The sequence below is a fragment of the Oenanthe melanoleuca genome, chromosome 1, assembly GCF_029582105.1.
Source record: "Oenanthe melanoleuca isolate GR-GAL-2019-014 chromosome 1, OMel1.0, whole genome shotgun sequence".
Lineage (NCBI taxonomy): Eukaryota > Metazoa > Chordata > Aves > Passeriformes > Muscicapidae > Oenanthe > Oenanthe melanoleuca.
In genome coordinates this window covers 3,398,993-3,415,317 of record NC_079333.1, presented here as the reverse complement: position 1 = coordinate 3,415,317, position 16,325 = coordinate 3,398,993, and the positions used below count along the sequence as shown (strand labels likewise).

The 16,325-nt window shown below is 41.3% G+C and overlaps 1 protein-coding gene across 1 annotated transcript; it reads right to left on the bottom strand.

Moving 5' to 3' along the window:
- Positions 1-551: 551 nt before the first annotated feature.
- NSUN3 (NOP2/Sun RNA methyltransferase 3) lies at positions 552-12,969 on the bottom strand. The gene is made up of 6 exons (XM_056497632.1): positions 12,839-12,969; positions 11,579-11,688; positions 10,403-10,746; positions 9,028-9,182; positions 8,444-8,565; positions 552-1,169 (listed from the first exon to the last, which is right to left on the bottom strand). The coding sequence occupies exons 1-6, from the start codon at positions 12,917-12,919 to the stop codon at positions 899-901; spliced, it is 1,083 nt and encodes a 360-aa protein (XP_056353607.1). The 5' UTR covers positions 12,920-12,969; the 3' UTR covers positions 552-898.
- Between the last annotated feature and the right edge of the window lie 3,356 nt (positions 12,970-16,325).

The following is a 16,325-nucleotide window of genomic DNA, read 5'->3' as shown; positions in this document are numbered from 1 at the left end:
TGTTTATTTTAAGGTTGGATGGGACTTTGCAATCTGGTCTAGTGCAAGGTGTCCCTATGCACAGCAAGGAAGTTGGAACTTGGTAATCTTTAAGGTCCCTTCCAACCCAAACCAATCTGTGAAATTAATAAATGTACAATGTAACACACCCCCACTTCCACATGAGCAACTCATCTACCTCTGCTCTTTAAAACAACATTTTTAAAAACAGTGATTATCACCTTCCATCTGGGAAGAACCCTTGGGGATGAAAGGGTTCCACTCTGCTTCAAGCATGGGCTGGAATATACACCATTACTCTTTCAGTTCATATTTTTGCAAGCTCAAAATAGAAGAATATTAATAAATTTAAAGAAAAAAAAAGCTGGTGTCAATCTAACTGCTGACCTTTGCATCTGTAAACAAAAGACACCTTTTTTTAAGTAAGCAACACAGCAAATATGAAACCTGTTCTGCCAGTGGTTGAAGAGATGACACTGTACATACAACTCAGTTCTTGCAGAAACACAGATTTCTAGACGTGTTTAGAGAGAATGCAGGATTTCCATTACTTCACACCACTGAAAACCATTTATTTAAAAACATACTGCATTAGAACCAAGTTAATCAATAAAAAACCAAAAGCAGTGCAAAACTCTACCACATTAGAATCCAAATCCCTTTAAAAGGGATTTGAAAACAATACAAAGCTCCCTTGACTTCCTAAGGACTTCTCAGAGGTTCACAAGCCCACGCTGGAAGGCACGTTCAGTATTTTAAGTTAAGTTAAATTTCTTGCTTCATTTTGATCAGGAAACTGCAACACTAAATTCAGTTGCCTTGAATGTGTTCATAAACACACACTGTATTTAAATCACAATTAGTTTATCATAGACTGCTTATAAACAACCATCAGGCATCAGCTGGAGGACACTTTCTTCAGTTTAGCCACATACATGGGACCCCACGCTCTCCCTCTCTCTGGGAGAACCAGCAGCTCATGCTGCTGCATTCCACTGAGGAAACTGAACTCCTGGGAAACACCTCTGGCCATCCCACTTATATCCACAGGCATCACATTCCTGCAGGAGCTGAGGATGAGGTTGATCACATCACTGTTTTCTGCCTTGGAGAGGGTGCACGTGGAATAGACCAAGGAGCCGCCAGGACGCAGGGCTTTAACAGCAGACCTGCAAAGAACAGCAGGAAAAGGGGAAAACATCAGCACCAAAACTCACATTCTGCTAGTGGGAGAATCTGTAGACTTATAAATAAAGAGTATAAATAATTATGTCAAAAAAACATTATAAAAATGTCTTAACTGTATATAATTGACAGTTCAGGAAACCACTCACAACACAATTTTGCTTTTCATTTATTATTGTATTCTCAGTTAGCTGCAGTTATTTTTTACACCACAGTGACAAGTACAAAGCAGCATCCATTCAGAACACACATCAAGCATTCCTCTGCTCTGCTGTGAAAATGCTGAAAAAACAGATCACATACACTTAGGCATCCTAAATATTTTCAGTTTAACAGAGCCTCATGGACTCATTTGAGAATACTCTGAAAATCAGTTAAAACTATAAATTAGTTAAAACTAGAAGCTTATCTCTCACCCCCTGAGTAGGTTTTTAAAGCCTGCAGAAATGTTGGAGAATGCTCCTGCCACAGGCTGGTAGAACCCAACATTCACACTGCCACCTGCACTTACCAGCAGCCACTTGAATTGCCAGATATTCATCCTGGCATCCCAACACATGTTTACTCCTTACAGGGATCCAAAAGCAGCAGTTCTGGACCCAAAAGCTGTCCCCACTTCTCTCCAGCTCCTTTCCTTGCTGGCAGCTGCCCATTTAAATAAAAGGGCAGGGCTCATGCTGCTGCTCTTGGCCTGTCTGAGGAATCACAGTGCACCCCTCTATATGGAATTAACTGCTAAATTAAAGCAAAGCAGGGATGTGCAACCTCCCCTTCTCATGGAGACCCTGATGCACTATCTCTTGGCCTCACTCCCATCTGGGGAAATTCAGAACCACTTTTTTTCCCCCCCATGTATTGGATCTTGCTTTTTACCTTTCACATTAGAACTCAAAGAGAACAGGGCTGAAATCTAAATGGGCTCTCATAAAGTCGAGCTGATCTTCAGATTATTATCAGAATCCACCCACATAACTCATTTTTGACACTTTCCCCTGCCAGCTACACCTTTTCCATGCAAGCCCTGTGAGTGCCAAGCCCTGAGGGCAGCTTGGGAATGTTTTAATGTGACAATTGAGATGTACTTTTAGCAGACCTGAGAATTTTACTCAGAGAAGCAGATAATGGCAACCTCTCTCCTACCTCTAAGATAGCATTTAGACAATAAAGAAAATTCTTTTACCATGTAAAGTAGGAAAAGTAAAAGATAGAATAAGTAGATGTAGTTATAGGTTACAAGGTTAAAAACCTGGACACTTGTCCCTTTCTTCCCATACAGAAAGCAAGAACCCCTCAAGACAACATTTTCAAGGGCTCCTCCATCTGAGTCCATCACAGAGCAGCACAGGTTCCTGAAAGAAACCTTGAAAATCCCACCTCAAAACCCCCTTATGTCTAAACCTCAACTTGTGAACCTTCACTGGCCCAGAAAGGTCAGCCTGCTCAGTGAGCTCTCTATCTGGAACCTAAAGCAGGAATTAGAACACCTGAGGAGAATGACTGCAGGCAGCAAGGTTAATCAATGTATCTCTGCATCTTGTCAGGTGCAGCAACAGTTGTTCCAGTGCCTGTGCTCAAAGGCAGCCCTGATTAAACCCTGCCTGGCTCCTGATAAACCTGCAGGGAGCTGCAAAATCCCCACTGAGGAAGTGCTGGGCTCAAAGTCACACAGGGTGACACTGAGCTGGGCCAGCAGAGTTTGGTCCTCTCCTCATCAGCAGCACAGAGAATTCATTCAGGAGAGGAGCTGACCACCAGAGAATTGTTCAAATACATTGAAGCAATTTCCTCTCATCACTGCAGGGAAACAAGCTCATCCAAGGGATAGGCTGGAGATGAAGTTTAACTCAGTCCTACTGAGTTAAGTCCTACAATATCTGGGAATTAAGATTTCTCTTTCACTAGGAATCTTAATTAGGGACACTTTGCTGAAGGAATTCAGCACCAAAAATGGGAAGTCAAACCCAGAATGATTAAGATGCCATAATATTTTTTCACCTTCCTCTTATTACAATGCCCTGTTTAAAAAAAAACCCCCACATTATTTAAAGGTAGTTAATCTGCAATTCTTTTTCTCTTAGTGGCACACATGACATTTGTGTTTATTGAAGAGCTAAAACTTTCAGCTGAAATAAAGATCTAGTTAATGTCATAATTTTATTACAGGTACATATATTTCCTGCAATGAATTTACAAATTTACAGGAACTACTACTGTAAGGTTTCATGCTTCACATGAAGAAACATCAGAACACACATTAAGAGCCCTGGAAACTTTTTCTGTCCATCTCATTCAACAAGTTCTGTAAAACAAATTAACACATGCAGATTGCTCCTCTCCTCTTTCCAAATGAGATTTCCAGCATTAAAAAAAAAAAAAATAAAATAAAAAAAAAAATAAAAAAAAAAAAAAAATTTTTTTTGCAGGGTGTTTCTCTGGGTACAGGTTCATATTGTACTGTGGAGGTCAGTGGTACAACAGATGCATTAATCCATCCTAACTCTCTGTATTACAGGAGCACCAGAAAATACTTTTTAAAGAAATATATTATTTCAAAGCTCTCTCTCTTTTTTTTTTTTTAGTTTATTTCTCAAGATTTACTAAATTAGGAGAAAAAAAAACAGCATCACTGTTTAATATCTCAGGGAAAAAAAAATCGTGCTAGAGCCATATAACAAATCCAAAAAACAATTACATGGAACTAAAATACAGTTAGCCAGGACCTAAAAAGGATTTTTCCTACTTACAGACAATGAGACATGATAGGTTTTTTCAGTCTAAAATTCTTGGTGTCTCAAATGACCTTTTAAAAATAGGCAGACACAAAAATATATAATATTTCACAGTACAGGCAGCCCCTGCATGTCCAGCCTATCCTCCTGTGCTGAGGTTTATGCTGCACGCCATGGGAAGGGGCAGCATTAATTATGTTAATCATTCGACCATTTTCAGCATAAAAGTGAAAAGATGACACATTTTTAGGGCAATTTTAAACTTCAACAGTGCCATCTTTTGGCAACTACAATGTATTTCTGCTCAACAGGCACGATAATGTCTCATCAGAATAAAAAAAAAAACAATTCTATTCTTTTTATTGACTTGAAATATCCTCATTACCTTTTACCTCTCACAAGAGTCCAGATACTTTGTGGCAAGATGACCTGCATGTTAAAGGTTTTGCTTTTATTTCTTTGAACCTGGACAAAATGATAAAGAAAATCCTTCAGTGTCAAAATACCAATTTTTTTAATACTTTGTGATGGGCAGTGACAATAGTTCAAGCACTCCCTCTGCTCCTCTCTTAGTAAACTTTGCTCCTGTGAAGAAACATTGCAGCTCAGAACAACAGGAGAACCATGAAAATCAACACTAAATTGAATTATTAATATAAGGAGACACAGGCACCAAAAACCCTCTCAACTAAACAACCAAAACCCACAAATAAAAAAAACAAACCTCAGTCTATCTACCCTAGACAAAATTTGTCCTGAAAATCCTGATAAGCAGCATTTCTATTGCAAATAATTCTAAATTATTCTAAAGCAAAGACCAAAACAGATTGCTAGAATTATTATCTTTCTCATTTAATACATGGTGACCTCTAGAATGCTCATCTGTTAAAACAGGAATATGAGACAGCCCAGAAGGGAGAATGAAAGACCTTTGAGGCCCCACTAAACAGAACTTTAGGGTTACTGGTTATCCTCCATTAAACACACTGAGAAAGGACTAAAGGTGTTATTAAAGCAAAATTTGTGCCTAAATTCAAATATGTGATGCCCAAAAGCTGCTGAGTAGCTTATTTTTTTACACAGTTATTTATATATTCAATAAATCTGGCTTTGCAACTTATCCTAAGGGATTTGATCCATAAGTTATTCACAGGTGCTACCACACTTAAAATCAGAAATCATTTATTTTAAGATCACCTGTTGGAACACCTGGAGCCACACCAATGGCCATAGCATTCAATCTTTGAGAATAAATTCCAACCAACCAGGTAAAACCTCCAACAACCCAATCCAAAGTGTTCTGGGGACTGGCACAGCACAAACACACACAAAATATTCAGCTTTTGTAAGATAGAAAGTGGCTGAAGAATTCTATCATCCACACAATCCACAGAAGATTTGTTGGTCCAACGGTCCAACACTTGGAATTCTGAAAAATTCCCAGTGGAGCTAATTGAGAAGATGGTTTTAGACAATAAAAGGATTAACTGGGCAGCTACAGAGGAGCAAAAGGAAAAATTTCAGTGGAAAGAGCTGAAGATGTGATGAAGCAATTCCCAGCACAATTTACTCCACACAGCAGAAATGGTACAGTGGTGACATATGCTAAATATATGATTTTATATTCATTAACACAAATTTTTGCCTCTATAACCACAAAAATGCCCAGCTAACAGCACACAATTCCTCTCCTGTGGAAAACTCCACAATTCACTGAAAATACAGAGCTGTTTAATTACTCAGAGATGTTGTGTATAGAAGAGTTCCAGCAGTCTGAATGCCTTTGCTGAGTTTTCTGAATTGTATTCTGTTGAATTTCTTTTCTGCTGAGCCCTAACACAAGTTCCTTTCAGCTGCAGAAACTAGTCTAAGAATAATTACAACATCCATAACAGTTTAACCACTATGTAATTGGGCATTCAAGCTTAGCCCAAAATTTAATTTCTCTCTGAGAACTGATAACATTGGTAAATTTGCTTTTGGGAACCACTGTATTTTGTGTTAGCATTTAGCATCAGGAAATGAATATTCCATTTTTTTTTTTTTCACTTTGCAATTTGTTTTCTGCACGAACACTCCAAATAATAACAAGATTTGCAGTGTGTTCTTGGATTAGAGCACTCAGCAGGGATGCTTTGGTTTGGGTACAAGCAATCATTACAATCTCAATTTCCTTCAAATCAGTGGTGCCCTCACTGCTTAGAACATTTGCTGTTCAGCATTTATATCACTTATTTACATTTCAGATTTTATGCAAGCTGCAGGAGGAAGATTGTTGCATCAGTTTCTTCCAGATCTTCAGTCTCTCAAGCCTCTATGTACTTAATTAATTGCATTGTATTGCAAACCCCACTTTTCCTTCCTTAACCTCCCTCTTTGATGACCCCAGCCTCCTTCAAAATAGATCCATAAAAACAAATTAGAGGTGAAGCATTTCCTTAATTAAGAAGGGAGCAATCTCAGATTTTAGGCTGTTGCTTGACAGCAATAAAAACAGAACTCCACTTTGGATTTTATTATTCTCATTTTTATGTTACATTTAATCCTCCTGCTAAACTGAAAAAATACTTGGTCCCCCAAGCTTCACCTTCACATCACAGGATGGTTTGGGTGGAAGGGATCCAATCATCATCCATTTCCAACCCCCTGCCATGGGCAGGGACACCTTCCACTGTCCCAGGCTGCTCCAAACCCTGTCCAACCTTGGACACTGCCAGGGATCCAGGGCCTGCCCTCCATCACAGGGAAGAATTTCTTCCTAAAATTCCATCTAAACTCACTGCCTCTCAGTTTGAAGCCACTCCCCTTGTGCTGTCACTCCATGCTCTTATACTGTATTTCCTGCATTACTCCAACAGAACTGCTGGGATTCAGCCTTTCCCTTGTTTTTGCCTGCAGAAACAGGAGCCAAGGTGAGAACACCTGGGAGCACACAGCACCAGCTAAGCTGCACAGTGAACCAGAGAGAGCTGGCTCCTCTAAAAAGCAGGATTCATGGAGGCTCATCCCCCCTGATTATTACTGGAAGTACTGGAGAAAGGATTCAAACTGAACTTCTGATTTGCAATTATGCACTCTAGCCATAAAACAGAGGATTGAAGAGGGAAGCATTCCAGAATTTTAATTCTAATGCATTTGTCATGAACCATTCAGCCTTTCCTGATGTTGCTTTATAATTTCCTTTTTCCTCTTTCATGTGGGACCTGAGATGTCTTTAGAACTGGGAATTAATTCTAAAGTGACCAGCTAAATAGAAAAAGAACCAGCCAGTGGACAGCTATACTTCAAATATTTTACCCAATAGCCCAATCAATAACCCTTATATCCTTTACCAATAACCCTTTTATCCAATAACCCTTAGAAACTTAAACTCTTGAAAGTAACCATTCTTTTACTACCATTTATATAGCAGAGGTATTTTGTCCTTACAAATTTTTATTACTGTTGCTAAAGTAAAGAATATATTTTCAACAGAAAGTTCTCTCTCTGTTTAGGAATAATTCAATTAAATCTGATTTGGGCTGACAGGAATGTGTTTTTTTTTTTTTTTAAACAAGGTTTCTGCTGTCATGAGTTCTCCAGGATTACAATGTGGAATGATTTATGCAAATTCTCAAAATTTCTCTGCATGATGTATGCTTCCTTTTGCTACAGGTTCACAAATTGGATTTTCTATGTCAGATATTGAAAAGGGAAAACTAAAACAGGTCAGTGTTTTAAATGTGATTGATTTCTTCAAAGGAAATGGGTGACATGATGCATTACTGCAATAAGATCCTCATATTTCTGTTATAAATCACAGCCTTCTGCCAGGCCTTTTTCAACTGGAAGTCTTGCAAAACTATCTTGAACTGCAAAGGGAACTTTCCATACAATTTTCCTTTTCTTTTTTATAATATGTTATTTTTCCCTCAATTTGCTTTGACCGATGGACTTCAGGCATGACTGTTACTCCAAAAATAACATTCAAGTTTAGAAGGTTTTATTGAAAAGTCACTCTTTGTTTTTCCTCCATGAGAAAAGCTGTGCAGTTTGAAATGCTTCACAAATGCCAGTCCATGGCTGGTAGCATTAGAATGTGTAATACATGAGAGCCTGGCTTTGGATTATTGGGGGGATGTTCTCAAAAATAAACAATCCTCTCTTTTCCCCACCAAACCTCACATTCTTTGACTTTTTTTTTACCCTGCCAGTTAGGACTGGGTACAGTCCTACAAACAATCAATATGAAATATATCTAAACCCAGTTTAGCTGTGTCCACCTAAAATATTTTGATTTTACACCAGACTGTTGAGAGTCACCTGCAAATGGACATTTCTGTGAAAAAGTGAGTTAAGAGGGCCAAAGCCTCACTGCTGATATCACCCACACAGATTTCCAAACCCACTGGTTATTCTAAACAGCATCACAACCACATATTCCTGACATTATTTTCAGAGGACAAAACCTGGGTTTGTATATTGAATTTTGCCCCAATGTAACTTTTTATTAATTACAGGAAGTTCCTTTAACTTTTTGCACTTCTCACCTTAGAAGCTGGAATTGCAGGGAAGACAACTCCTTCCTTTGCAGGAGCCTGAGCAGAGCTTGCTGAGGGTCAGCAGAGAAGAGCCAACTTCTGTCATTTGAACAAGGAGCATCAACCAGTACCTAAACAATCAATAATATCAAATGTAAAAAAAAAATCTCAGCAGAGATGGTCACTTTTAGAACACCATGTGGCAAAATATATTCAATTTTCTTTTGAAAATATTAAGAAAATTTTATTTTTCAATTTATGGGGTTAACAGGTGGGAGATAAAAAATTAGTGCTCTGGAAATAAGATCTGCCTGAGCAGCTCCCTCTTGTTCTCCTCCCCTTCCTAATTACACATCATGCAAAGATTACAGCTACAAGGTCTTCACTGAATGTCATCATCCAACACAGGAATAAATGCACAACAAGCTTCATAAAATGTTTCCTAAGGCTCTACAAATCCTGTAACATCACTTTGTTCCCCTTGACAGATCAGGTATTTTTGTGGGGGGAGCAGGAAAAAGAAAATTAAAAAGAAAGCAGCATAGGAAGAAGAATCAGAATGCAGAAATGAAATTTGCCAATAAAAATATTACCTTGTCATAAAATTCAGGCTGAAGATCTCCAATCTGTCTACCATCCAGTTTAGAGACCCTTATCAAGTTAATCAAAGGATCTGGGATGAAGGATTCTATTGTCTGCTCCAACCATCTTGACCTCAAATCATCATATTCATTACAGTGAAAATGACCTTAGAAAATTAAGGAAAAAACAAACAAAAATAAGTAAACACTCAAAGAGAAGTCTTTATAATTTCTTTTCTGTTTTGTTTTTACAAATATAAGGAATTAGACGCATTTTGGATGTTCTACTGCATTGCCATGACTACCATGGAGTTTACACCTTATGTGCCTGTGTTATTGCACTTTTTACAATACTACTGAATTTTTAAAAACCTAAATAAATTTCAACAAGCTCCTACAGAGCAAAACCTAAATATTTACTAGCAAATCCCTCTGTAGCAATAGACTTCCACAGTAAAAAAAAACTTAAATCATGACCCATATCCAAAGAGTGAATGCCTTCCTGGGCTCCTTGAGCCACCATCTAAATGAAGTGCATGCCCCATATTATTAAATTGCCTTTTAAATAAATAAAGCATCAATTTTGTGTGTCTTAAGGTACATCATAGCATTCACTGAGGTATATTAAGAATCAAATTCTTCCATTCTCAGCAACAGTTTGGCCTCTTCAGAAACAGACACAGAGTAAAGTGTTGGGATTTTTTCCTTAAACCTTCTGAAAGGACATTCCTATTTAATTTACTTAATTAGCATCACCTCATTCCTCTAGAAGAGGGACAGAAACCAGTTGTAATCAGCTGATTATAGTAATGGTCTCATCAGCAGGAGCATAAGGTGCTGTGAACAGTTTGAAACAATTAATACCCAAGCCAGAAAATAAACTTGGGAACAGCAATCCCAGCTTGCTTTAACTCCTTGGCCCATGCTGCTGCTTGCTGCTGCCTTATCAACACTCTGATCATCTCAGAATCCTTCTCCAACCAACTCCTTACCATACACCTTTTCCTTCTGTCCAGACCTTGCACATTTAATTTCTTACACTGTTTTACATCAGCACTCTTAAATTTACCTGTAATATTTGCACAGCACTGACAAAAAAAAAAAAAAAAAAAAAAAAAAGAGTAAAAAAGGACAAGTATTCTAAGATTGCAGATTATTTAAAGCCCTGTGTCCAACAAACTGACAAGGCTTTAAGTAACTTCTCAACAGTGGAAAAAACCACAGAGCTACTCCGCTTTTGCCTGTGTTCAAGTAAGGAATGAATTTTTAATCCTCTTTTAGGTAAGAAGATTTCACAAAATCCTTATAAAACAGCATGGAACTAGGTGGAACACAAACTGTTGTTTGTTTTTCTCTTCCTCCAGCAGCACCTGGGCCCCTCCATTACCTGGACAGGCACACTGCAGGATAGCCACAGCTTTGCCCCCTGGAGCAGCACAGAGATCCAGAACATCCTCCCCATCCTCCAGCTCCAGGGCCAGCACGGGCAGCAGGGAGGCAGCATTCAGCAGGTAGTAATCCTTCAGCCTGCCAGGCTGGTGCTTCTGGGCAGGGAATCTGCCAGGAGCTGGCCTGCTGTAGCACCTGAAGGCTGCAGGGAGGTAGGGCAGGGCTGCAGGGAAGGCAGGCTGGTAGCCCTGCTCAGCCAGGCTGCTCTCCAGCCCGGGGCTCTGGCTGAACCTGTTCAGCAGCAGGGCGTGCTGCCAGCACCACGGAGAGGTCAGCACATCCCTAGGGAAAAGAGGAAAAGCCATCCCATAACCCATCTAATAGAACACTGGAGGAAGCCTTCATTACAGTCTCACCATTGGGTAATTCTGGTGTAATCAGAAATCAATCATTTTTGTTAGAAAAGCACGCAGGAAAATTACTTTAATAGGAAATCAAGACACTGTTTTTTCTAATTATTGCATTTAAAACACCAATTTCTTCTGAAACAAGACATTCTCATCTTTCTAATTTTATGTACAAGATATAAATGATGAAGCATAATGCTTCTCCTGACTATAAAGTACTTCCCTAGGGACAAAGAATAACTGTAATATTAGCTGTAAACAACGAAATAAAAACAACAAAAATAATCACACACACATTGGCTTTACAGTGCTCATTCTAGCTAACACTAAAATGCCATTTTTACAAGTGTTCTTTTTTGCATTTTATGATCTGCAAACACTGGGCCAGTAAGACTTAAATCAACAAATATTTTTGGAAGAGAGCAGTGATATGAGATAGAAACATGCTTGTTTGTATTTTAGTTTGCTCTTTCAGGCCTTTCTTACATGAATTTCACCCCTTTCTGTTTGAATTCCTATTAGTAATTTTACACTTAATCTCAAAAAAATAAATCCTCAGGAGTATTCACTGCCTAAAGTAGAAAAACACATTGATCCAATCAGAGGGTTTCTAAGTTGACTGAGTTAAACTAGTGCTATGCACCTATGCTTTTTGCTTTTCAATAAGGAAGTTCTTTAGCAGTGTGATCAACACCCAAACTAAGTGACAGCTTTTGCCATACTGTCATTATTAATTCAATTCCTTGTCTCTCCCCAAAGCCACAGACCTGACACTGCTCCAGGCATCCCCCAGTTCTGCCGTGTACTGCTCCTCGAAGTGCTCCAGGACCACCTGGCAGATCTGCTTCTGCAGCTTCCCCTTCGCCTTCTTTTCCAGCTTCGGAGGAAGGAATTAAAAAGAAAAAAGAAACCCTCACTAGAATGAATAAAAATAATGCTACTAATTACATCAGTTTGGTGACATTAGAACGCTCAAATATCAAGAGCACGTTTTCACGTGATTAAGATGTAACAGACATTTCAGAGCAAGGGAGTCAGGCTGGAGCACGCTCCTCCTGCTCGGCTGGTTAATGACCACCCTGCATGCCCACCGAGCTGGTAACCCCGTGGATCCAGCCTAGGAAAGGAAGGGAAAGCGCTTCTGCTCTAAGCAAACCCCAGGGGCAAAGAGAGAATTTCAATTCCTCAGAGCACGGTCCCACCGCGGGGTCAGCGGGGACGGGCCGGGGCCCCGGGCCGGCTGTGGGGCACCGATGGGCCGGCTGTGGGGCCGGCTGTGGGGCACCAATGGGGCACCCGTGGGGCCGGCTGTGGGGCAGCAATGGGGCCGGAGCAGGTGCCCGCAGGAGGGGCACAGGGCCAGGGGACACTCGGCGCCGGGCAGGACAGACGGGCCAGGGGACACTCGGCGCTGTGCAGGACAGACGGGCCAGGGGACACTCGGCGCCGGGCAGGACGGACGGGCCAGGGGACACTCGGCGCCGGGCAGGACAGACGGGCCAGGGGACACTCGGCGCCGGGCAGGACAGACGGGCCAGGGGGACACTCGGCGCTGTGCAGGATAGACGGGCCAGGGGACACTCGGCGCCGGGCAGGACGGACGGGCCAGGGGACACTCGGCGCCGGGCAGGACAGACGGGCCAGGGGACACTCGGCGCTGTGCAGGACAGACGGGCCAGGGGACACTCGGCGCTGTGCAGGACAGACGGGCCAGGGGACACTCGGCGCTGTGCAGGACAGACGGGCCAGGGGACACTCGGCGCTGTGCAGGACGGACGGGCCAGGGGACACTCGGCGCCGGGCAGGACGGACGGGCCAGGGGACACTCGGCGCCGGGCAGGACAGACGGGCCAGGGGACACTCGGCGCCGGGCAGGACGGACGCGGCAGCGCGAACGGCACGGGCGGGCGGGCACGGCCCGCGCAGGAAAAGGCCGGGCCTGAGAACGCGCTTCCGGCCCGGCCGCAGCCCCAGTCCCGGCTCCAGCCGCAATCCCGGCCCCAGTCCCGGTCCCAGCCCCGTCTCACCTGCCCCGGGTCCCGCCCGGCCCGGCCCAGCCCCAGCGCAGCCCCAGCCCGGCGGGCGAGCGGCAGCGCCGGGCCCCGCATGGCCCCGCACGGCCCGAGCTGCCCGGGGCGGGGCGGCCCAGCCCGGCCCCGCTCTGCTCCCGCCCTGCACGGCAAGGAGAGGCTTTCACAGCACAGAACGGACCTCGGAGAGCAGCTGGTGCCAGCCCCAGCCAGGGGTGGGGACACAACCCCTAGAAGATGCTCAAGCCTCCATCGAGTCTGCTTTGAGCACTGCCGCGGTTGAGGCAGCCCACAGCTTCCCTGGGCACTTTGCTCCCGCGTCCCACTACCTTGACAGTAAAAAAACAAACAGAACACCAGCTTCCCAATTTTCTAATTTTTAGTATCACTTTTTTTTTTTAAACCATAGAAGGCTGACTTGCCATCCCGACTCCTCTGCCTCAGTAGACAAACCAGGATTAGGCAGCACCTGGGCTCTCACTTAATCCATTTACATTAGTGTTGCTCATCCCAGCGTCTGCTGGAGAATCTGATTGCATCCACATCCCCGTCACCATCAGGTCTCTGGCTGTGCCTTGTCACCAGACCTTTATTCCCATCTGGCCCAGGCTCTGGAAGTGCTGCTCAGCTCATCTGAACCGCAGCTCCAGCTTAACCCGCTGCTACTGCCATGAAAAACTGCCGGAGGCTTGGGAAGAATTCACAGAAATCTCTCACACACACTTCGAGCTACAACATTCCGACAGGAATCAGGAGGGGCACTTACCCCAGCTCAGCTGTCACTGGTTTAGCAGCACTAAAACCTGAGGCTGCTCCCATCTGGTCCCTTCATCTGCCAGAAGCTGAGACCTGCAAGCTGCTCCTCCAAGGAAGGGCAGGCTGTTCTGTCTGTTGGCCATCACTGTGTCCAGCAAACCAAACCAACCTCCCCACACCCTCCCCTTCGTGCCCATTTGCTAACTCTAAGAACAAGCCCTGTGGAAGCAGCAAACTTGTTAAGGAGCAGTTTTAATTAAAGCTTCTGCAGGCTGAACCCAGCTTCTGAAATCCAGACTGGAAAGGGGTGCAAAGGTAAGGCAGGAGTGCTATCGAATGGATAAATATTTGAGTTTCAGGATTAGCACCAGGCTTGAAAGCTTATTTAAAATGCTTCTATCAGGGTTGTGACAAAGGGCTTGGAGGCAAAACAGAGTCCTCTTAAATATCAAGTGTGAAGAAAACCTGAAAGGCTTTTTGATAAGCGAGCTTTACCAACAGATACAAAACAAAACTCGTATAAAAAAATAGTTCTCTGTGGTTGTAATTCTGCCAAGGCCAATACCACACCAGAAAATATACACAAGAATTGAATTCCACCATACCAATACAACAAAAATGGCTATATTCCACTACGTGATAGATGGTGCCATCGGTGTTATTGTGTCTGAAAGCAGATTTGCACCACAGCAAAGAAAGGACTCCAGCTCACCAGCACCACCACAGCCAAACTGCAAACAGCAAAATGCATCTTGTGTCTCTCTCATGTGCTACTGCAGATAAACTTATCTCAAATTACATTTACAACAGGCTCCCTTACGTATTCCATTTACAAATGCAATGCTGGTGGGTGTGTTCTATTCAAAACAGTAAAGCATTTCAAACTGAATGAATCCCAGGAGCCAAGAGGCTAACATGATGGCAAAGTTATTAGGTAGCATTCTGAAGTTACAGTACTAAACTTTCACTAAAATACTGGAATATATTACTGAACAAAAGTACTGCTTGAATCCTATTTAAAGGGGGAAAAAAAATAAAAATCTATGTTGCTTACTTTGTTATGGTCCACCAATCCTACCTAATCTCACAGAGACCTAATGGATACCAAATATGTCTACTTTTAATAATTTTGATTTAAAAACTTTTAAATCTATGAGTAAGGTCTTTGTGTGGATTCTAGGATGTAACTAAAAGAGAAAACAACCTGAAAAACTTATTTTGAAGCACTGCATCTATCACATTAATTCAGTTCATGAACATTACTATTCCTTTTTAGAAGATACTTTTAACTTACCTTTAAAATATTTTGTCTAAAGTATATTTAAGATGTTACACATAGATAATGCAAAATGTTCTGTTTAAATAGTGAATTTCTGTGTCCTTACCACTCCTGTATTTAAATACAAATACTCTTAGCTGCATGTACTGATACATTTTGAAAGTGATGCTATAGATGACAAAAAAAAAAAAGTCTAATTTGTGCTCTCAATTTACAGCTGCTCAACTTTTATCTCTCAAATATTAAGTGCACTATCAAAGCTCTTTATAGGTATACATATACACCCAACTTATTGCCAATCTATCAGTATATTCTAAATTTGATCACATTTCTCCTGCAAAAACACACAAAGATTCTGTCTAAAAGAATTTAAAATGTATGTCTATTTCATACATTTTAGAAATGTGAGACTTGCAGCCCTTAAATATTTATGTCTAGACCTACTTCCAAGAAATTGTAAATTTATGGTAATACAGGAAACATGTTGATGCTTTGCATTAGTTTTATTCTATACATAAATGTCATCTTGAGCAAATAAAAAGTCATAGCAGTATAAATTACTGGAAAAAAACCCCACCATAGTAAATAATTACAAAGCATATTAATAAAACAAAAACTTATAAAACATTTTTGAGTACTTTGGTCACATACTGGTAAAATTTTAAAAGGAAAAATCAAAAATTATATATATGTGTCCACACACACAACACACAGTTCATATATAAGCATCAACATTTTAGTTTCTCAAATTTTGTTACCACCGGAGTATTTAGCTTTGTTTTTAGTAAACACTTCCATGACTTTATTTTTGGAAAGAGGTAAAACAAAACATTTCTAGAAATTGAAGCTGTAAAAAAGTAAGTCTGCAAAAGGAGAGCCTTTAAGCCAAAAACTTGAGTGGTAACAGAGCTGGTGTTAGTAACACTGAGACTGCACATATAAATTTTCATGTAATCTCCCCCCCACTTAGTATTGTGTCATCTGAAGGAAAAATGATCAAATCCTGAGAATAATTCAACTGAATCATGTTAAAGTATTAGAATACAATTTAAGTATTCTCATGCTGGTTGTCACAGAGAAATTGTTTCCTCCTTTCTCTAAACAAGCAAACACAGAGGAATAAACCTCTCCACCTATTCCAAACTTGGTATCCTTAAGACTGATTCTACCTTACTCTTTTTAAAAATCTTAATAATTTCATTTTAATATGGCAGATGCTTGTGCAACTCCTTGCTGCAAGGAGTATATGGCAAAGATTTCCAAGACCAAAGTGCTGAACATGTAACACACCACATTGTTCCAACATCTAAATTCCTTTGGTAAAACCATGTTATTGACAACAGAGAGTAACATAAAATGATCAAACACTGCTTCTCCAAAAAACCCCTGAATGGGGGCTTCATCCTGTCTGTCATTAATGGCAGAACAATGAATCTTTACAAATACACC

Excerpts from the sequence above, each read along its gene's own strand:
- NSUN3 (XM_056497632.1), bottom strand. The coding sequence starts at position 12,919 with ATGCGGGGCCCGGCGCTGCCGCTCGCCCGCCGGGCTGGGGCTGCGCTG. Across the intron at positions 11,689-12,838 it reads CCGGGCGGGACCCGGGGCAG|CTGGAAAAGAAGGCGAAGGG; the intron begins GTGAGACGGGGC and ends CTTCCTCCGAAG. Across the intron at positions 10,747-11,578 it reads GATGCCTGGAGCAGTGTCAG|GGATGTGCTGACCTCTCCGT; the intron begins GTCTGTGGCTTT and ends TCTTTTCCCTAG.